Here is a 21,321-nt window from a genome sequence, read left to right on the forward strand (position 1 = left end):
GTCCCACTGCCGCGGGCTCCCCTCCTCCATGCTCCCTCCCCCTCGCCACCCCAGTTGAGGAACACAGGACAGAACACCTCGGTGCTCAGCTCTAAGAGTGCCTCACGCCTGTGAGCAAAGGGCTTGCCGACTCTGACCGCGGAGCTTCCGGACGGCTCCTTGCAGCAGAGCAGTGGACAGAGGCAGAGCGGGGCTGAGAGGCCTGGGCCCGCTGGCCAAGCCTGGAATCCAGTCGCCCCGCAGATCTCCGGCTTGTGCAGAGCAGCTCTGGTTCCCTGAGGCTTCCCTAGAAGCCCCGCACCGAGACTGGGATAGCAGGGGTCAGCACTCCTCTCGCTGGGCTGCTTCCGGGGACCACGCAGCCCCTAGAACACAAATCCAGAGCAACACGTTCTGCATCTGGGGCCAGATCGGACCCGGGGGCCACAGGACGGTCACACGTCCACTTGGCGTCTTTGCTGGCTGGTGCTTGGGGAGCCGGCCTCCCTCTGTCCCCGGGTCAGGGAGTCTCCCCACCTTTCCAGGGTGGGGGCGGGGGTGCACAGATGACGTAAGGTGCTGAGCAGTGAGAAGTGGGTTAAGGAGTGAGGAGAGCTAGGGGTCCCCACCAGAAGGCACGCTCGTCCCCACCGGAAGGCACGCTCGTCCCCAGTGCTGTTTAATGGCACGAGTGGTCCAAAGCAAATACGGCCGACCTTCTGTGTCCTTTGGCTTATGAGTTTGGAAGGGTAAGAACATTGCTTTGGCTTTTAAATTTGCACGACTACGGGCAGGCTGCTGTAGTGCAGCGGGAAGCGGGCAGAGTCAGGAGACGGGGCTGTCGCCGGGAGGGGAGCCCTTAATGTTGCCCAACTGAGAAGGGCCAGAGAAGGAGCCAGACCGTCTCTGCAGATCCTTCAGCTCTGAAGCGTGGAGAAGCTGACTGTGGTTCTGCGGTGCTTGTTGCTGGCCCTGCCGTCAGGGAACGGTACCGGGGCGGGGGCAGCTGCTCCCCCAACCAGAGCTGCTCTCCTGCAGAAGTCTCCTTGCTATTTAGCTCTGAAAATAGGACGGAGGTGTAATGCTCGGCCTTGGTCTTGTTTGTGCTCCCCAGGGGCCCCAGCCTCCGCCGTGAAGCACCCTCTCCTTAAGAGGCAGGCTCGGATGGACTACAGCCTTGATAGCACCGTCGAAGACCCCTGGGTTCGAATTTCCGACTGCATCAAAAACCTGTTCAGCCCCATCATGAGCGAGAACCACGGCCACGTGCCTCTGCCGCCCAGCGTCGGTCTGGGTGAAGAAGTCGGGGTACGGGGCCACCCCGATGGGACGCCGTCCAAGCCGGAGGCCGCCGGCGGTGCTCCCAAAGCTTACAAGTTGGCGGACGGCGGCACTGTGAAGAAGGGCCCCCCAGTGGCCCCCAAGCCCACCTGGTTTCGCCAAAGTTTGAAAAGTTTGAGGACGCGTGCCCAGGAGCCGAGGCGGCTGCCCGACACAGCCTCCCCCGCCCAGCCGACCCCGGCTCCCCGGGAGCGCCCGGGGCCCCCCACTCGGACCTTCTCCTCCTCCATCAAACAGAGGATCAGCTCCTTTGAGACCTTTGGCTCCTCTCCACTGCCTAGCAGAGGAGCCCAGAGACAGAGCCTGCAGGCCTCCTGGGGGGAAGCAGCACAAGCTCCGGGGGAACAAGAGGGCGGACAGGGTCCCGGCCGCTCGGGGCGAGGAGCTCCCCCCACCGTCGAGCTACAGCCACCAGAGCGAGAGCCGCCGTCGCGGGGGTCCCCCAGCTCCTCCGAGAACAATGAGCCTGGTGTGTCAGCGTCCCCTCTGTCCGGACGGCAGTCCGTTCAGAAAACCCCCCTCCGTGACCCCGACCCTCTCTCGAGATTGCTGTCCGCACAGACGGAGGAGCCCCAGGGCCCCATCGTCAAGATGCCGGGCCAGCGGGCGCGGAGCTTCCCCCTGTCCCGGACCCAGTCCTGGGAGGTGAAGCCGCTGGATGAGAAGACCAGCAAGCTCTACTCCATCAGCAGCCAAGTGTCGTCGGCGGTCATGAAGTCCCTGCTGTGTCTTCCGTCTTCCGTCTCCTGGGGCCAGATGCCCTGCAGCCCCAAGGAAGGGGGTTCTCCTGCGTCGTCGGCCGGGGACACCCCAGCCGCCAACAGTTCTGCAGAAACCCCTGCCTCGGACATGGGCTTCTCCCTCAAGTGAGTGTGTCCGGGACCTCCCGCAGCGTCCTGTCGGTCTTCCCGTTCTTTCTCGTCTTCTCTTTCGTAACTGGGCATAACTTTACGATGTCTCGGGTACCCGAAAGGGTGGTTCTACCTGTTCTTCCCCGGGCACGTGCATGTGCGTTACATCCTCCGTAGGAAGGAGGACTTTTTCCCGACCCCTGGTCTGGGAGGGGTGGGGAACGGGGCTGTGCTGGTGGTCCCCGGTGAGCTGTCCATGAGGGGTTGGAATGAATGCACATCTGACATGTCCCGCTCCTGCTCAGGAAGACCCGACTGGAATCCGGAGGGGATGACCCTCTCCCTGTTTTTTCCATCACCCCCGAAGGAATCCACACGTACTCTGTACGTGGCTTCCGGTCCCTGGACTGGGCGTTAGGACGTCTGGGACCGTGTGCGGTTTCCTCACTCTCAGCTGAGGGATTTGCCCTTCAGCTGAGATTAGGAGGTGGGCAGGACCTGGTCCAAAAACCGGGGGACTCCCCACAGTCCCCCGGGGCTCCTGCTGGGGGGTGAGGTCCTGCCTCGAATTAGGACCACCCTGCATGTCCGAGCTTTAGCTCTTACTCTCAGACTGCCGAGACCTGTCTGAGACCCGCTGACCCTCAGTTCCATGTCCCAGCCCCAGCACACAGCCCGGGAGAGAGCCCGCGTGAGCCCCAAGCACGCATGTAGGGCAGGGTCTCCAGAGCCGGACACCGCACGGGTAGCTCCTGGGAGCCGGGCTGATGTGGGGGTGGCCGGGGGCCGGCTCTCTCTGGTGGAGCAGCTGTGCTCTGGTCGTGACGGCGAGGTTCATCGTTCCAGTGGGCTCTGCCCCGGGATGGCTGCACCTGCTCGCATCGGAGCTCTGCCGGCTGGAGGGCGGGGAAACAGCTTCTCGCTGAAACCACAGTTTCCTGCAAAAACGAGGTGTAGCTGAAAAAAATTTTTAAAAAACCGGCTACAGAATATCCCAATAAGTTCCAAAGGGAAAGAAAGGGCAGTCGCCGGCTGTGTGGTGCCGCTTGTAGTTATTAGGTGCTAACAGCGGGGGATTCACGGGTGCTGACGGCTGCTGTGAAGGAGCGCAGGGGTGAGTGTGTGCGAGGCGCTGTGGCCGCGGTCCGACCCTGGCGTTGGTGCTGGTCGTCCACCCCACTGTCCTCCGGGGTGAGGTGCTGACATTGCACACCCCGACCCGGAGTCCGACATGCCACGACCTGTGACCGTGACCCCCAGACGGGGCCCTCCGCAGCCGCGTGAGCACAGAGCAGGGCTCGCCCTCCGCACGCCCACAGTCCTGATGCTTCAGTGGTGGGACGCTGGTGTCCACTCAGACTTACTCCATCAAATGACGGAATGCGCGTGGGTGCCCAGCCCCGTGCCTGGAACAGAAGGTGATACGGTGACCGCAAGCGTCTGTAATATTCTGATCGTACCCTCTGCTGTTTCCCCCTGAAAGCCTTTCAGAGCTGAGAGAGTACACAGAGGGCCTCGGTGAGCCCACAGAAGCTGAAAGCTGGGACCACGGCTCCCCTCAGCCTGGCCAGTCGGTCATCTCCCTGCTGAGCTCCGAGGAGTTAAAGAAGCTCATTGAGGAAGTGAAGGTTCTGGATGAAGCGACGTTGAAGGTAGGCTTCCTTGGCGAGCGCTTAGAGTGACCATGGCCGTGTTCCAAGCCGTGGCCAGAGCGGGTGCAGAAGTGGCCCTGGGCGGGTCCCCCTGCCCCCATGGGAGAAGGACATTGCCTCACTGGCCCACAGTAAGACCCGCCCTCGAAGGATGCTTGGCAGCTCAGAAAGTGCTTTTAAAAACCTCTGGCTTATTGCATCTTTCCAGCCATTCTGGAAATGAGAAAGGTGGGGTGCGAGTTTTCTTTCTCCACGTTCTGTGCCCTGTCCCTGTCCCACGGGCCGCCGGCCGGGCGTGCACGTCCAGGGACCAGCTTGTGTTAACGGAAACGCGCCGTTGTAAGCGGCCTGGCTCGCGCGCTCTCACGCCGGAGACTTCCCCTGCACGGGGGAAGGGACAGCTCCCAGAGCTTGCAAGGGGCCCCCATTTCACTCAGGTCATTGTGAAAGTCCCACGTCCCATCTGCTTCTGGGCACACCCCCTGGATGGGGGCAGGGGAAGTGGCGGCTCAGCCCGGGTGAGCAGGCGAGCACCGGCCCACGGGCGTGGCCCTCCTGGGTCGTCCGGGATCGGCAAGGGCTTTCTGCCCCCAGAATCGTCCAGACCGGGGTGAAAGCATTAAGGAGGCCTCGTAGCTGAAATTCCCAAGGTCAAGGGCGTTGGCACAGCCCGGCCAACACAAGACACCCTGCGCGGCGACTCACTTGTCTCCCGGACCCCGGGACCACCGTCCCCCAGGGCTTCATTCACACAGAATGACGGGTCAAAAACAAAGAGCTGTCTTGTCTAGGGTGTCCCTGTCCCTGGGAGGCCACTTGCTTTTGTGCTGGGCAAGGGCAGGTGACCTGATACTTGGGTCAAAGTGGGGAGATTTGGGCCAGTGCTGGGATGATAGAGGTGGGTGGAGTGGTGCCCCCATCCCTCTGGGTCTCGGGGACTCCCAACAGGCATCACAGGTCAGCTGCACACCAGGAGCTCTCGTGGTGTCCCAGCAAGGGAATCCTTTGGCACAGGGTCATCCCTAGCACCGAGGGGCTAAGTGATGGCCCGAGAGCCACATGGGCCCGCCAGGGTGTTGAATTTGGTCTTTGTGGGGATTGTTGAACTATTACATTCTAAAGAGCTGAATTGATACCTGGTGGTCGGGCTTCTCTCCTCATTGAAAGGGGGTGGCCGGGTAGCCCTGGGTCTGTGTGGCTAGGGTGCAGGGGAGACGGGCTCCCTGGTTCTCAGTGGTTCCCTTCACCCTGCAACTCCTCAGTCTGTCTGGTTTGCTCCTTTAAGGATCTGCCTGCGACGCCCCCTCCCCTGTCACTACGCATTTGAGCTTGAGGCCTCAGGTCAAGACCAGAGTGTCTGTGATTTCAGATGACGGTCAGAGGGGTTTTTTCAGCTCCTGTGAGCCCACAGCGGGAAGCCATGTGTGTGTGTGTGCTCTTGCAGGCACGTGTGTGTGCACGGGCGCCCACATGGGCTGTGGCTGGGACCTGGCCGAGCTCCTCCACGTGCGGCGGTGCCCCGTGAGGAGGAGGAAGAGGGCAGGAGCAGAGCCAACTTGTGCAGACCAGTCCTGACCTCTGGCCGTCCCCGCAGCCCCCTGGCTGGCCTCACTCCACACCAAAATGGCAGAGCTGTGTTCCCCAAAGCGCTGGGTTTCCAGCCAACTTAGCAGCACCCGGCCCTGTCCAAACCCATTGTGGGTGTGGGGTGGGGCAGCCAGGAGAGGGAAAGAGGGGTACCTGTTACTTTATACACGCCTTTTCCCTGCTCAAGTTCCTACGACTCCAGAAAGCACAGTGCTCCCGGTCCGGGTGATGGACGGGGTTTGAAGAAAGGCTAGAACTTGGCCTCTGGCCACGTTGGGCTCGGGGACGGAGTGAGCCTGACGTGGCTCTTAGATCGTTCGGGCTGGCCTGGTGCATGTCCTTAACAGATGTGTTTCCTTCCACAGCAATTAGACAACATCCACGTTACCGTCTTGCACAAGGAGGAAGGGGCCGGCCTGGGGTTCAGCCTGGCAGGGGGAGCGGATCTAGAAAACAAAGTGATCACGGTGAGTGGCCCGGGGCTGGGGGCGCAGGAGTGCTGGAGGCAACGGCCCCAGCGGAGAGGACACCTGCCAGGAAGGGCCTCACTCTGGGGCTCCGACGAGCGAGCGGCTGGCGCCGGGCCGCCGGACAGGGTCCTAGAGGGGAGCTGTGGGGACCCCACCCTTTATAAGGAGCTTAGTGATGTCCCCTATGGGACTGCACATTCGACCCTCACCGCAATCCTTCACTGAACAAGCAGGTCTCTGCGGAACCCAGACAACCTGCACGTGGTGAGGGAACCTGAATCACTTGTGGAAACGCAAAATAAATGACTAAATAAATAAAAACTCCCAGGTGTCTCAGCCTCACAGTGGGACCGCTGGGCCAGGATTTCTCGACGTCAAAGGGGACGTTCTAAGAAACAGCAAACCCAGCGAATGTCACGGGATCGTACACCTGGAAGTGGCTCATTGCGTGTTGTGCGAATTTCAAGTCAACAACAACAATTCGAAGCAGATTTTATCCAACGTCTCTTGCTCTGGACAAGGAGACGAGGAAGCTGTTCGCGGCTGGACATTTAGACTGGGATGGTTTATGGTCTCGGGGCCTCCACGGAAGGCTGCGCAGCCGGGACCGGACACCTGCGCGTGACAGCTGCGTTGTCACAGGGGCTCCTGGTGCGGCGCACACGCATTCCCCTGCCCAGCCGGAGGCTGACCCTCCAGCTCACCACCCACCTCCTGGCCGATGACTCGGCTGTTCCGACCGCCCCCCGCGTGAGTGGTGACTTCCTTCTCTGAAGCAGGTTCTCTGCCATAAGAAAAGCACCGAAAACCACCCAGGACCTGTTACTGTCCCGAGGCACGCAGTCCCGGACTGCAAAGAGTCCCCGGCTGTGCGGTTGACCTTCCGTTTGAGGAGGAGTGAGAGCCGGGCCTGTGAGAAGAGCCCTTGGGATCCTGGGTTCTGCCCTGAGGGGTGACCTGTCTCCGTCCCCTTTGGCCAGCCTCCCTGGACACCAAACAGACAATGCACGTCGGCCAGGCACGGGCACCAGACTCCTCTCACCCTCCGGGCGGGAACACGTCCTTTCCTTTCCCGAGTCGTCACTGCAAGAGAACCAATGCTGAGCACTGTCCTTGACCGAGGGCCGTGCCGGACACTCACTGGCTCGTGTCAACCATCTCCCCCCTGACTCAGGGAGCAGGGGTGGACAAGGAGGGACTCCGGCAGGGGACGGAGATGCCTACCAGAACTTCTGCTTCGTACCTGGGTCTCCTACAGAGCCTGGAGAGCCTCGCCACGTCTGACTGCGACGCAGAATTTTTCGGAAACCAAAATAACGGAGAGAAGCTGAGAGCCTGGTTTGCACGATGCTGTTGCACGTCTCAGTGACAGCCCCGCACCCCGTCGCGCAGTCCCTTTGCGCTGTGCACAGTAGAACTGGGTAGAAAGGGTACCGGAAGGGGTCCCCTTTCAGCAAAATAGAAATTCTGGGTCAGAATTTCTGCGGGAGGAGCTTTAAAAATGCCCAGACTTCCCAGAAAAGCATTTCTCAAAAAATCATCCTGCGGAAGACGGGGGCCTGAGAACTGCGCCCGGAAAAAAAGGATGGTTTGTGAAAGGCTTTCGGGGGTCACGGCGCGCTCCTCCAGGAGGGCGGCGCACACTGGCTTTGCTGAGTCTCTAATACGTCTTCTGACCAACTGGAGACCTTTTCAGACCTTCCGTTGCACCCAGACCTTAGAGCCCTTTCCCTATGCAAGGATCGCGCAGGAGGCACAGAAACTGTGCTTCGGGAAAACACTCCAGGAGGCGCTGCCGAGCAGGGAAGGCGAGAGATTTGAACTGGGTTGTTTACTGGGATTGCTGGGACCGGCTAGGGCACTGTGTTGGGAAGGGTTCTGAGGACGGGTCTGACCACTCTCGCTGGGGATCTCTGCTCTGGGTGTCTGGGTTTGACCACCTGGTCTGGATCCTCTTCCAGCACGCGTCTGGAGCTGATGCCGGCTGGTTCCGGGGTCTTGACTTCCGTTGGTTTCTGCAGGTCCACAGAGTGTTCCCCAACGGGCTGGCCTCCCAGGAGGGAACTATTCAGAAGGGCAACGAGGTTCTATCCATCAACGGCAAGTCCCTCAAAGGGGCCACACACAGCGATGCCCTGGCCATCCTCCGCCAAGCTCGGGACCCCAGGCAAGCTGTGATCGTCACCAGGAAGCCAGTTCTGGAGGCCACGCCCGACCTGAACTCTTCCTCGGACTCCACGACAGCAGCCTCTGAGGCCAGCGACGTGTCCGCAGATTCCAGTAAGTGCCTCCAGGCTTGCGGGAGGCGCTGGGGGTCGCACCGCCTTTGGCCACGTGGGGCCAGCGCGGCTGGGGCTCCTCGATCATGCGTGGCCTGCCTGGAACACTGCCGGGGGCACGTGTCTGTGTTCATATGTGCGTGGGCACGGGTGCAAGGCGAGCAGGCAGCCTTCCTTGGCTCACGTGGGCGCCCGGAGCGGAGGACGTCCCTAACAATGTCCCTGTGCTTCCCCCGCAGCAGAGACCACGGTGCATACAGTGACGCTGGAGAAGACCTCCGCGGGGCTGGGCTTCAGCCTGGAGGGCGGCAAGGGCTCCCTGCTCGGCGACAAGCCTCTCACCGTGAACCGGATTTTCAAAGGTGTGGTGTGCGTCTGTGTCTTTGTGTTCTCTCCGGCTGGGGGGGTCGGGCCAGGCCCTCACCAAGCTTCTGGGCACCTTTGGGCCACATTCATCTCCCACAACCCTGTGCCCTTCTGGAGTCAGGCAGTCTACTCAGGGACTCAGTTCTGCTTTTTCTACCTTCTCTCCTCGCCTCGGGACAGCCCCTTTCCCCTTCTCATTCGCTGGGTCCTGCTAAGTGACAAAGCCCTGGGCTTGGTTCAGCCGCACAGGGCCCAGAACTACGCTGAGGCCAGAGAGGCACAGCCCAGGACATGGCCCTGAAGGGGGTCCCCAGACCCACAATAGCCAGTTTCAATGCACTAGGTCTAAGAATTAAAATTAAACAAAATCCATAATGAACAAAATATCAAAGTTTAAAATAAGTGCAGGGTCTTCCCACTTGGACACACTCAGCCTCGCTCGGCTCCCCCCACTCCTGGACCCATCACCTCTCGTTTTTATACAAAACGCTGACGTTTGGTTCACCGTAGGTTGAGGTGCAAGCCGGCCAAATGTGGGGGTCACTCAGGATTCCCCATGACCGCCGTGGGAGGCCTGCACTCCCAGGGCTTTTCAGGCTAGAGCCCCAGCAGCAGGACGGGGAGCTGGGGCAGAGCCCCGGGCAGGGGTCGAGGGACCCGGCTTCGGGTCCCCGCTCAGCCTCTCACTTGCTGAGTGACTGCTGCCCCCCCAGGGCCCGGGGCTCCTTGTCCACACAGAGCTGTGGGGTGTGTCTGGACCCGGGTGTGAGGAGCTCCCTCGGGCGGGGGCTCCCCGGGGGTCCTCATTGACTCCAACTCTGGGAAAGATGTTCTTAGCGTTTGAAGGTGGACTACCAGCTCTGAGGCCTGGCTGGCTACCCGAGTCCTCGTGCTCCCGGCAGGTGCAGCGGGACGAGTGCTCCTCCTGCAGTGCTAGTCAGACACCCGATGGGCACAAGGAACCCAAATAGTTGAGCAGTTTTTAAATTCTCATTACTATTAGCTTTCAGTCACTATCTCTGAATCTCATGGTGGCAAACGGATGGGAAATCCGTTACAGTAAAGCAACAGTCCTTTGAAAGAGTGGGGGCCGTACGCGATTCTGTCCTCTTCCCACGGATGCAGGGGTCTTCTCCTGGCCTCTGGGATCCAGAAACTCTCCTCAACCTGGCTCTGGGCTTGGGGCTGCCCAGAACCTCCCTTCCCCGGGGACATACAGGCTACACCTCTCCCAAGTGCCATGGAGCTGGAGCCTGGCCTGCCCACCTGAGGTCACCGTCGGATGAGATGCCCCATCAAAGGCCCACCGCCAAGCTCCTGAGGGACGGGCACCCTGTCCTCTCCCGAGCTGTCCCGCTCCTGGGAGACAGACGCTGGGAGGGGACTCTCCTTGCTCCCCAGTCACCTATGCAACCCGTTATCTTCTTCCTCCGCCTCTCAGGGGCCGCCTCGGAGCAGAGCGAGACGATCCAGCCAGGGGACGAGCTCCTCCACTTGGCTGGCACGGCCATGCAGGGCCTCACGCGGTTTGAAGCCTGGAACATCATCAAGACCTTGCCCGATGGGCCCGTCCCGATCGTCATCAGGAGGAAAAGCCATCAGGCCAAGGGGACCGCAGGGGCGGGAGACCCGTAGGCAAGCCCAGAGCTGCTCACAAGCGCTAATTCTCAGGGTCACTGCTGCTCCCCGCCCGGACAGGGGACAGCAGAGATGTGCTTCCTGGTGTCGCTGTCCTGGTCCTGACCTTCCGGGAAGTCACCCAGCCAGAACGCGGTCCCGAAAGGAAAGGGCAGAGTCACACCGGGGAGCGTAAAGAAAATACTGTGGTGCTATAAATAAAACGGCTGTGTCCCGGTTTGTATGAAACCCATGTCCTGCTTGGCAGACTTCCTGAGTCCTCCAACGGTGGCATGATTCACGCCGCATACGGCATTTGCGTTTCTCAGGCGTCTGCTGCGTGGGGATGGGCTGTGCTGCTCTCCTGGGCATCTGCCCGACCGCTCGGAGGCTGCTCCATCACTGCCCCCAAGAGTCAGTCTGCTGTGGTCTTTTGGTGGGACCCAAGCTGGAGTGGTCGGCCTGGACGCTCGCCCCAGGGCCCGGGCTTCCTCACACATGGCGGCTGGGGCAAGAGTAAGAGCCAGCTCGGGGGTCCTCTTCTGACCCTGCCTCGGAGCCCCACGGCATCTTCCGCTGGACCCTATCGAGGAAGCCGGCCCAGGTGCGAGGCGAGGGCAGCCGCTGCTGGGCTACGGGGGAAACACCATCTACCAGACAAAACCCTTGCGAAGCTGGTTGTCGTCGGGTGGGAGACACGGTCCAAGGCCTGGGGGAACCGGGTGGTGGGGCCAGGACGCCGAGGGGAGTTCAGGTGAGACTCAAAGCATGGGCAGGTGTGCCGACAGCACGGGCCAGCACGCGTATGACACGGTAAACTAGAAATTGCTACCGTCAACCTACCCCGGGCGGAGTACCGGGCTGGCGTTAGCAGTCATGGTCTTTGCTACTCACAGTGGGGGTCTATGGGGCGTGGTTTTGGGCCACTGAATTGATGAGGGGGCCAAGACCTGGAGACGGCAAGTGGCCCGTCCAGGCTGGTGAACGATGCGGCCGGGACTAAGTCCTTCTTTTCTGTGACTCAGTACAGACCGACGGGCCCGTATGGACCAGCACATATTTGCTTTGTTCATCTCTTAATGCCTGATGGCCATGCTCAGGGCAGACCGACGTCTTAGCAGCAAGCAGCAGCCGCCGACCAGCCCCCGCAGCGCCCCAGCCCTGCCCCAGCCCCGTGACTGGTGGAGTCTGGGGACAACACACAAGCGAGTTCCTCCCAGGCTAGGAGCACTGGGGCCACATCCGTGGACTCTGGTGGCTTCTCCAGGGTCTGGAGGAGGCAGACTGTTTCCTGGCAGTGAACTCCTAGGAGTCTCACCGGGGGGTCCTCTTCACGCCATCGCCGCGTGCGACGTCACCGCAGTGGGCGCCAGCTGGCCCATCCCCTCATCCCAGGAAGCGGCGGGCTTACAGCGGTCGCGTCCTGCCTGCTGCCTGGCATGTTCCCCTGTGAGTTTTGCCCGGCCCCACACTGAGACAAGGTCTCAGACACTGGGCAGACTGGTTCTTCAGCTTTAACAGACACTGAAGATCACTGTGACCCAGCACGGGAAGACGTGCCCGAGTTCCCCGGGTCACTCCACGGGATCCTGCCTTTGCCCCCACCCCGGGCTGGCCGGGGAGGCACACCCAGATCCCACCATCTCGTGGCAACCAACTGCCGGGCGAGTAGCCGGGTCAGGCATGCGGACCAGCCCAGGGAAGGAGTGGCCTGCCATCGGGACTGGAGCAGGGGACCCACATGAGCGCAGGGCTGCCCGCGGGCCGAGAACAGAAGGCACCCGGCAAGGCAAGTCTCAGCAGGCTTGTCTCTGGACTAGGGCACAGCGGGCCCGTGGCCCTCCCAGTCCCTCTTCCTGCTTCAGAAGGTCCCGCCCTCCCCACTCAGGACGCCGCCACTGGTCGTTTCCAGTCTCGGTGCTGGGGGGTGGGGGACGCGTCTTCAGTCGAGGAGCCAGCAAGGTCTCGACACAAAAGCGCTCATCTGTTTGAAGTCACGGTGCTGGGATTTACGTGGGAGATTTGGCCGTCCCTGGCCGACGTCTTGAGAAGGGAGCAGAGGCCGAGGAGAGCGCCTCAGTGAACGGCTTCCGGTCACCCCTAAATACGGCAAGCGCCACAGCTCACCGTCAGGGACCCACTCCCACCCTGTGGGCGCCGCACCCACCCCAGGGCCTCTCCCAGGGCGCCCTGGCTCCTCGCCTTAAGCCCCGTCTAGCCAGTCGGTACGCCATCTCATCTGCAGGGACCTGAAGCAGCAGGCGACCTGGGGACTGTTATTCCCGTCCCCACGCTGTCCCTGCAAGACAGGAGGAGCAGCAGGGGCTGGTGAGGGCGTTGACCGGGAGAAGGAATTCTGAGTGAGAGGCAGGCACCGGGACAGGGGCACGTTTTCAGTCTCCTGGGCAGCACGGCTCCCCCCGAAGGACCCTGCGACCCTGGTCCGCGGTGCAGCGGGCTCTCCATCCTGCTAGACAGGGAGGCAGAGGTGGTTTCCAGGGTCTCCTGAGCTGTCGCCTGGCGGAGTCAGGCTCTGCCACGCACTTACCGAGGGATGCGATCTAACGAATCCGAGAGACTGATGAAGGTTTCTCGGTAAGTCAGCGGGATGGTCCCAATGACAGGACTATGAGGTCTGCGGTCCCACCGCGACCTGTAAGAAGGGGGCTCCCGAACCCCTCCTGTTTCAAAGCTGGCTCGTGCTTCAGCACATCCAGAGACAGACGCCCCAGGACTCGAAGGTGGGGAAGTGAGTCCTACGCACAAAGCGGGGCTGTCTTTCCCTGGGGGGACTCTGAAAACTTCCTGCGGACTGTCATCACCGCAACTCGAGGACACTGGGGTCAGACACGGGATAGTGCGCACTGTGACAGGCTGTGTGGTCCTGACCCGAGACAGGGAGGGGTGCGGCTGCCAAGGCCCCTTCCAGGTGGCAAAGCCGTGCTCCCCGGTTTTGACGACCCACACAGTAGGCCAGACCTGAGCGATCTCAGAACAGAGCCTAGAGTGGGGACTCCAGCCAGCGCCGCTGGAGGGGACCTGCCCTCCCATCTTTCATGGGGACAGCAGAGTGGCTCGAGCACGGAGGACGCCAGCCCCGAGGCTGCAGAGCTGGCTCCGGGCCGCTGCCGGCTGCCGGGGTCCACTGGGGACACGGGAGTTAACTCAGTGGAAAAGAACAGAAAGGACAGACTCAAATGGAAGCTACAACCAGAAGAAATAGCGAATGTATTTTTCCCCAACGCTCAGCTCATTTGTTAAAAGAGTATTTTCCAAGCTGTTATTTTTTTTTAAGGGGGGAAAACCTGGGGCCATGTGATCAGGTCGGAGGGCACTAGGTGCGAACCAGGCAGCAGGGCGGCGACTGGCATACGCAGGCCTCTGGCGGCGACTGGCATACGCAGGCCTCAGACCGGAGCGCACTCCTTGGGGTCTGTGGCCAACAAGGGCCAAGGAGCGACTTCCCGAAGCCGGCCCGGAGAGGGGAGCGGGGTGGTGGGGGCCACTCCCACCGGTTTCTCCGCCAAGACGAGCTGTCCCCAAGGAGGTCCCACAGAGTGAAGACTGGCCCTTGGAGCTCTCTGGTACCCCGGCATCAGGGTTCTGCAGTGAGGCCCGGGAGTCCTCGGCTCGCAGGTGCAAACATCAGTCGTACAAAGTCTTCACGGCTTTCTCCAGGTTGGTGTAGAACCCGGCCATGCTGCGGGGGAAGAAGGAGTCCACCACGCTCTGCGGGAGGTAGCCGCTGAGGTCAGTCTGGAAGAACGTGATCAGGTGGGTCTTGTTGGGCTCCCTAGGGAAACAGGGGCAGAGCCGCGTCACGCGTCGGGAGCGGGGCATGGGGGCTGTGCCCCGAGGCCACAGAGGAGCACCCACCCCGACAGACAAGGCCAGGACACCGAGATTCGTCATCGGGAACCCCACCCAGCACGGCACCTGCCCATCAGGGAGCCCGAGGGCCTGCACCTTCCAAACGGCGGCCTCCTCCCAGCCGCACAGACAGGACAACAGAGGCCTGGGGTGGGACACGGTGGGCAGGTGAGCACAGGCACGGGCTGGGAACCCAGCACGGGCTGCTCTGGGCTGTGGCTTTTCTACTCATGGAAGGGAGACAAGCCCTGCGTGGGACATTTGCCCAGCCTGCCTTAGGGGGCTGGAGGGGAGCCCCACACTGGAAACAGTAAGAGCAAGGCCTCCCACTATGCCTTCCCCTAGTGCTTGGGCGCACTGCGTCACGACGTGTCCAGAACAGGGCTCCCCACGGGCTGGTGTCTTACCGCAAACTGTGATTAACGCACCCATGGCCCAGAAGGTCCACAGTTTCGCTACACGTAGGTCTGGGCACATCATTCAACCCCGAGGATCCTTACCCTGGCACAGGCTCACAGAAGCAGCCACAGGGGTGGTTAAACCCTCTCACATAACCAGGCTTCGGGGGACACAACGGGTGCTCCACGTTGATAGCTGGAAGACAGCCAAATGGGAAGTGAGCTACGACCTCAGCTCTTGTGCACGCAGACCGCACCACCTGGAGCCCGAGGAGTCAGCACGAGTGCGCTGGGACCTGTCCCACGTACACACACACACACACACACACACACACACACACAAATCCACACATGCACACACCCATGTTCACGGCTTCCCAAACCTGCTGGCATCAGAGACGAGAACATTCCACAGGGTAAGGCCAGGGGGCGGGAGGGAGGCTCCCATCTCCACCTGTCCCCACATAGAGGATCCGGATGAATGGCCAGGGCTGTGGCTTTTAGGAGGCAGTGGGACACGTGCAGGGGCAGGAGGGAGGGGACAGGGTCACAACCCCGTGCAGTGACAGTGTAGACCACAAGCCTCAGTGGGAAAGACCAGGGATGCTGGCCACGTCTGTGACGTCAACCTACAATGACTGGCCTGTGCGCTCCCTTGCCATGGCCCCCCACGACATGCGATGCCCCTGCACCTGCCGAGGCCAGGTGCACGTGGAACAGGAGACCCAGGGTGATCCCCCTGCCAGTTGCCGAGGCCGGATATATGCAGAACAGGGGACCCAGGCTGTGAGTCCCCCGCGGCAGTCTCGCTGTCACTCACCATTGGAACTGAGGGTCCCGTCCTCATACGTCTTCATGAGCACCAAGTCCACGAAGTCTCTGGGGGAGATGAGCTTCATGGCAGCCGAGGGGCTGGTGGTTCTGCTCACGCACAATGTCTGTCAAAGCACAGAGGGTCGCGCTTATGGCCACAGGCCTCCCTGCCCTGCCCCACACCCGGCGTCTGGGAAGCGGGGAGTCTGGGGAGTCCGGCCTTCAGAGCAAGAGCCTCCTTCAGTGCTGTGCCTGGGCAGCTTTCTGGTCCCCCCGGGCCGGCCCTGGAGGGAGCCCCCTTTGATCCACACCCCAATCTCAGAATACGCCACCAGGCCACCCTCCCGCTTTGAAGTCAAGGTCGCCCCAAACCCAACCAGGCTTTACCCCACCCTTCCCTCCTCCAGCCGGGCCGCCGCCCTCTCCGGGGCACAGGGGATTAGAGCAGGTCAGCTGCAGGATGGCACGGACCTCTCCGGGGCCGCGCGCAGGCAAGAAGGGGCTGCCTTTAAGGGACTGGGTTTGAAGACTGAGGCACGGAGTGTCTTGCCAGAGACACCTGTGCCCTGAGGGTCTGAGCCTTCAGGAGGGCACTGGGAATCCACTTCCAGACGATGCGGCCTCCCTATGTTCCTCCTAAAAACACCAGCCCTGGAACAGGGTCACCCCCACACAGGCTCTCCCTTTCCGCTGGGAACAAATGCACAGCACACGCTGCCCACCCAGAATCCTGCTAGCAGGCACGGTCCCGGTGGCCACGTCCCCCAGGGCACCAAAGGGACAGGTCCGGACGCTGGTTCCACCAGTTGAACACGGCCACAGTTAGGATCCCATGTCCACCCTCTTAATCTTTTTAAAGGCCAAAGCTTGTTGTTAGAAACAAGGCAGTTTTGACACTTATGAATTCTCCTATTTTGCAGCAGGAATGACAGAAGTGATACCTATCTATCTGTATTTTTATTAGTAATGGCTGGCTTCGCGTCCTGATTCCTGCTGCAGGATCCATCCCTCCTGAAGGAGCACGGACAGTATTGGTAAGAAACACCCAGGGCGGCAACGTGCGATAAATCCCAAAAGTTGCGCGGGGGGATCTGTGTCTCATCCTTCCTGCTGTCCGCCGGCCGTCTCTCTCCGACGCAGAACTCCAGGATTTGGGAGTGCTCAAAATCAGGCTGATCAACACCAGTCTGCAAGGGACTTGCAGAACCTGGCAGTTTGCAAGGTTCCTTCTCCGCATTGTCGTCGTCTTGGCAAGGAGGAACCACAGGTTGGCTGTGCCTCCCCTTCTCCGAAACCTGAGCTCACCGGCAGCCTGGGTCTTCCTCTTTTCACAGCCCCGTCCACCGAAGGCTCCGTCCTTCCATTTTCCTCCTCCTCTTTTTTCTTTGAAGACTTCATCTCTAAGTCACCTCTGCATCCAACAATGGTGGGCTCGAACGCAGGGAGCCCCGAAGCCAGTCACCGGCTCCACCGACTGGAACCAGCCAGGCGCCCCTCTCCCTTCCTAGCAGGAAGTCCTATCTTTCCAGGGGCCTGGGCATTCGCGTGAGAAGAGGCCTCCCGTTCCTCTCTTCAAGAGATGTAAAATATATTACTTTTTACATATACTAGTGCTTCACCCACATCTGTAATACAATCGTACTGTCTTAATAACTTACAACCGTATCTCAATCCAGAGTCTTCCTAACATGCAGCCCAGGAGATGTATTATGCATATAATTAATAGCCATATTAATGAAGGATGATGTCTTTGAAGCATAAATATATTAGGGTGAAATTCTGTAGCCCGCAAGCCATGGAGAAACGAGTTCAAGAAAAAAAAAATAATATAAAATGTTTGTTTCAGGAAAACATGTTCCTGTTGTGATGAGGAGAACAAAGACAAAAGAAAGTAGATAAAATTCAATTTCCTTACAGCTTGCAGATGAATGACAAATACTTGAGTCGGGAAAGATACCCCTGCAGGACCTCAGGACTGCCTTGCTAGAGGCAAAAAGCAACCTTAGCTTGAGCACAGCTAGGCAGGCCTGCAGGGTCTTGGAAGTCTTCTCCAGCCTATGAAAACCCTTCTGGAACCTTCCTTTTTCTCTACCCACCGCCCCAAGTTCAAACTGGACAATCACCGGCTCCTCCCACTCCCAGTGCAGACCTCTGTGCCCACGTCCGTCCCTGTGCTTTCATATAAGTGCCTTTCTGCGCCTAACATGTCTCAAGAATTCTTTCTACACCGTTCACTCCTGGCCCACCTCTTGTCAACATACTTTTAAAGTAAAGGATAGTAAATAAAACCTCCTGTCACGCAGATGCGTCGGGAAGAATGACGTCCTTGTTTTGCCTAAAACTGTCTGATTTATCCATGTAAAAATGCCACGCTTCTAGGGCCGCCTGGGTGGCTCAGTGGGTTCAGCATCTGCCTTCAATTCCGGTCGTGCTCTCAGGGTCCGGGGACCCAGCCCCGCACTGGGCTCCCTGCTCGGCGGGAAGCTGCTTCCCCCTCCCCCACTCCCGCTGCCTATGCCCCCTCTCTCATTCGTCTGTCAAATAAATTTTAAAAATCTTAAAAAAAATATATATGCTCTGCTTTGCAATTTATGATGAAAATTTTAGACATTCACGAAATGTTCTGCATCAAGTGGACCTATGGGGATGATGGAGAATTTCTTGGAACTCTGCTGGAGGGCATGCTCGCAAAACATTTGGAAACTTGCAGGACAGGATTGACAGGGTCAGGCAGGGAAGGGGGAGGGGGCAGGGCGTGGGGGCTGTTTTGGGCCCACACTGGACTGGCTCAGCCATGGGCCAAGGACCAAGGGTCCGTGCGGACCCCAGGCAGGGAAGCAGGCATGCCTTTCCAGGAAGAACCAGGGTGCTCAGAGAGAGACCCTGTGGCACTGATGAGGGAGCAGAAGGCTAGCAGAGGACAAAGCCTGAGTGGACCACCCACAACCTCCCCCACGCCCCTCCTGGGTGGGTGTGTGTGACATTCCTCCAGGACACTCGCCACTATTTGTAAGAGGCTAAAACAACCTTAGCTTGGTGGGAGCCAAGCCTCCAGGATCCCAGCTATGAAAGGCCTTTTGGACGCCTTCCCTTTTCCTTACCTCCCCCAACTCCCAAGTCTAAACAGCCCCCAGAAATGCAGCCCCTGTGACCTTCAAGAAAACTCCATAACCAGTCATTCTGTCACATCTGTGTTCTGTTGTAAAGGCCACTAGCCCCTGGTTTCCCAACTTGAAGCATAGATGTCTATTTATTTACTGGCTTCCTAATTTTTTTTACTCTCTGGTGGCTCCTATGTTGTTCACAATATTTTTATCCAAATGTACTCCCTCTCATAAACTTGGATAAATTTATTTTAAAAGGAAGCTACTTATCTGTAAAATATAGGATTTTTATATTGTTGCTTCTGATTCTGATTCTGAGGCTGAAATCATCAGGTTTTGTTATAAAGATTAGCAAGTGTTAAATGGGTGTCACAGGGACCTAACTGAAACTCTCCCCTTCAAGCTCTGAGAGGAATTAGAAAAGAACTGAATCCCAGTGATGTCACCATGCATGATTCAAGGTCAGGGTTTGCCTAACAACCTTGTATCTCAGGGGTGTGTGCCCCACCCTTCAGGAAACACCCATATAAACTCTAGACCATGAACTCAAATGTGAATTTTGGGCCAGGCCAAGAGCTCCTGGGTCATCCAGATGGACCAGCACAGAACTGTGGCCTGAAGTTTCAAAACACCATCTGTGTAAATAGGCAAGAGGGCATCACGTCTACACACCTCAGAACTATCGGACTGGCAACTTTCCCCCAGGGCAACTTTATTATTAGTTCTGGCTACGACTCCCCACCCCCCTTTCTAACTTCTGTAATCAAAGGAGTTGGGTTCTTCACGCTGCAAGTTCCTAACGCTTACTGTTCTTCAGACAGAAGCATCTAGAATTGCGCTAATACGATTAGCCACTAGCTCCCTGTGTCTGTTTAAATTTACCCCGAGAGTAATAAAAAGTAAATAAAACGAACAACTCGTTTCCTCCAACGAGACACCTTTCAAGTGCTCTGTGGCCCCATGGGGCCCAGGGGCTACTATAGCAGACAGGGTTGACAGAACATTTCCATTATTCTAGAAAGTTCTTCCCGGGCAGCTCGAGCTCGAATGACATACATTGGCACCAGCGGAGAAACTGTAATCCAGGGAGGCTACCCGGCGAGGCAGGTCCTCACTCTGACTGCAGCTCTGGACTCATTATCACGGCCCCATTGAGGGGCACCATTTCAAACCCGAGCTGACGAGTCCAGGCTTTAGTGACCTCAGAGCACGTTCACGCCGCCGGCCTTGACCAGTGCTGTTTCTCTGACTGCTTAGGGCGTCTCCCCCCATCTGGTCACACGGTTTCCCACCTGCGCCCGGGCCAAGGTCGGGCCTGAACATGGCAAGCAGCGGGCAGCCCGTGTCTGCCGCGGTACCGGGGCCGTGCGGGGTGCTGCCCTTGCCCAAAGGTGACCCAGACCCCCTAGAGTAACCATGCTTGGAAAGACTTACATCAGTGAGGCTTTCGATAATTTCAAAGCTGCTCACGTTCTCATCCCACTTGGCTCGAAGGGTCCCAGGAAGTGGCTTGATGCAGTCCCACACCTTCTCTGGGGGCGCGTTCACCATGCCTTCTCCCCGGTACCTGGAGCATGAGAAGGAATGTGAGCTGGGGCATCCACCCAAGCTTCTGATCCCGGGACCATAGGCAAGGACTAGACGTCACACCTGTCCCTGCTCTTTGGAGACAGCCTTGCAGTCAGGGGCTGCGAGTGAACCGGCCTCCCTCCCTCACACCTGCCGGAGCGGACCTTAAGCATTCGTGAGATACAGCCTGCTGGAAAGGATTCACCTAATAACAGAGGCTTTTCTGGACCATAACCGACAACTGGATTCCAGGGTGCTAGGGCAGATCTGTCTGATTTCAGGAAGCAAACCCACAGAGACATCAAGAAGGGAGTGGCCCCTCTCACAAACTTGGGCAAGCCAGGCACTTACAAGTTCCCTGAAAACTCCACAGATGGCCTCCAGGAAACTGACACTCCATTCTGTCAAAAGGCACAGAATCGTAGAATTTAGAGCTAGAAAGGCTCTGGGAGGTCACCTGACCCAGTCCCCTGTGCTACAGAAGAGGAGTCTGCAGCCTCAAGAGATTGGCTGCTCCACGCCAACCGACTCCTGTGCGGCAGGGCAGGGGCTGGTCTGGGACCGAGCTTTCCCTCCGTAGAACGTGGTGGAGCAGGGGTTCTGAACCCGCTGATTCCAAGAGCTTGGGGTGATTTTCAAACCTCCTAAAAGCCACGATGCCATTTGTCTCGTCAAGCAATTTCCCTCTATTTGTTAAGAATCAGAAGCCTCGCATAAGCAAAACTATGCCCATGCCGCCCTCCTGGGGACGGGGAGAGGCTCCTGCCAGGAAGAGGGCAGGCTCTGGAGCCTAACCACCGGCTGCTGGCCAAGTGACCTTGGGCAAGTCACTCACTGAAAGGGACAGATCCGCATCTCCCAGGGTCATGGTGCAAACAGGCCCTGGGTTTTTTAAGGAATCGACCCTCAGTGGAATCTACCCCCACCCTATCCAGCTCCAGGGTACTGGAGAGCAGAAAGGTGGCAGGAAGAGGAGGAGCCTGGGGTCTTCGGAGACCCCAGCCCCAGGGAGCACGCGACCCCTTCCTGCCCAGCTCCGCACTCACGGCTTCCCGGCAAATCTTCCATCCTGACTCGTCCCGCCGGTACTGGAGCACCTTCTCCGCCACCGCCTCGCTCATCTGCGCGGCCAGCGCCGGGTCCATCGCGCCAAGCGGTCCCCGCGGTTACGGGATCCCGGCCCAGCCGTGCAGTGGCCTAGGTTGGCTCTGGGTCTGGGTCCGGGAGGCCGCGGCGCCCGGCCCCGGGGGCGGAGCCACAGCTCCGGCCCCGCCTCGCGCCTCGGATTGGCCCCGGCGGGGAGGCGGGCCCCGCCCCGCCCCGAGATTGGCAGGGCGGGAGACGGCCGAGCCGGGCGGGGCGGTCCTGGGCGGGCGGTGCAGACCTGCGGGGTCCGCCTCCGGCCTGGGAGGGGCCCCGCGCGGC

At 59.5% G+C, this 21,321-nt stretch overlaps 2 protein-coding genes across 8 annotated transcripts in view; one reads left to right on the forward strand and one right to left on the reverse strand.

Annotated features, from left to right (window-relative positions):
* The window catches only part of IL16 (interleukin 16), a 105,165-nt gene extending 88,899 nt beyond the window's left edge, over positions 1–16,266 (forward strand). For 5 of the 7 annotated variants that reach the window (XM_059371444.1, XM_059371446.1, XM_059371447.1 and 2 more), the window contains exons 14-19: positions 1,094–2,186; positions 3,655–3,823; positions 5,776–5,877; positions 7,902–8,160; positions 8,399–8,521; positions 9,967–13,715. In XM_059371444.1, the coding sequence (XP_059227427.1) occupies positions 1,094–2,186; positions 3,655–3,823; positions 5,776–5,877; positions 7,902–8,160; positions 8,399–8,521; positions 9,967–10,160 (1,940 nt within the window). In that variant the 3' untranslated portion in view covers positions 10,161–13,715. Of the gene's footprint in view, positions 1–1,093; positions 2,187–3,654; positions 3,824–5,775; positions 5,878–7,901; positions 8,161–8,398; positions 8,522–9,966; positions 13,716–16,187 lie in introns of those variants that run through there. The other 2 variants (XR_009398969.1, XM_059371443.1) reach the window with 2 other exon arrangements.
* Positions 13,343–21,118, reverse strand: STARD5 (StAR related lipid transfer domain containing 5). The gene is made up of 6 exons (XM_059371452.1): positions 20,943–21,118; positions 20,248–20,297; positions 19,762–19,894; positions 15,231–15,348; positions 14,513–14,606; positions 13,343–13,935 (listed from the first exon to the last, which is right to left on the reverse strand). Exons 1-6 carry the CDS (start codon positions 21,039–21,041, stop codon positions 13,788–13,790), a joined length of 642 nt encoding a protein of 213 aa, XP_059227435.1. The 5' UTR covers positions 21,042–21,118; the 3' UTR covers positions 13,343–13,787.
* Positions 21,119–21,321: the final 203 nt, after the last annotated feature.

Source organism: Mustela nigripes, chromosome 13 (assembly GCF_022355385.1).
Source record: "Mustela nigripes isolate SB6536 chromosome 13, MUSNIG.SB6536, whole genome shotgun sequence".
Lineage (NCBI taxonomy): Eukaryota > Metazoa > Chordata > Mammalia > Carnivora > Mustelidae > Mustela > Mustela nigripes.

Bases quoted from the DNA above. Each gene is read 5' to 3' on its own strand.
- STARD5 (XM_059371452.1), bottom strand. From the start codon at position 21,041: ATGGACCCGGCGCTGGCCGCGCAGATGAGCGAGGCGGTGGCGGAGAAG. The intron at 19,895-20,247 runs GTAAGTGCCTGG...CTCATGCTCCAG, and splicing joins GTGGAGTTTTCAGGGAACTT to GTACCGGGGAGAAGGCATGG. The intron at 15,349-19,761 runs GTAAGTCTTTCC...GTGCTTTGACAG, and splicing joins TTATCGAAAGCCTCACTGAT to ACATTGTGCGTGAGCAGAAC.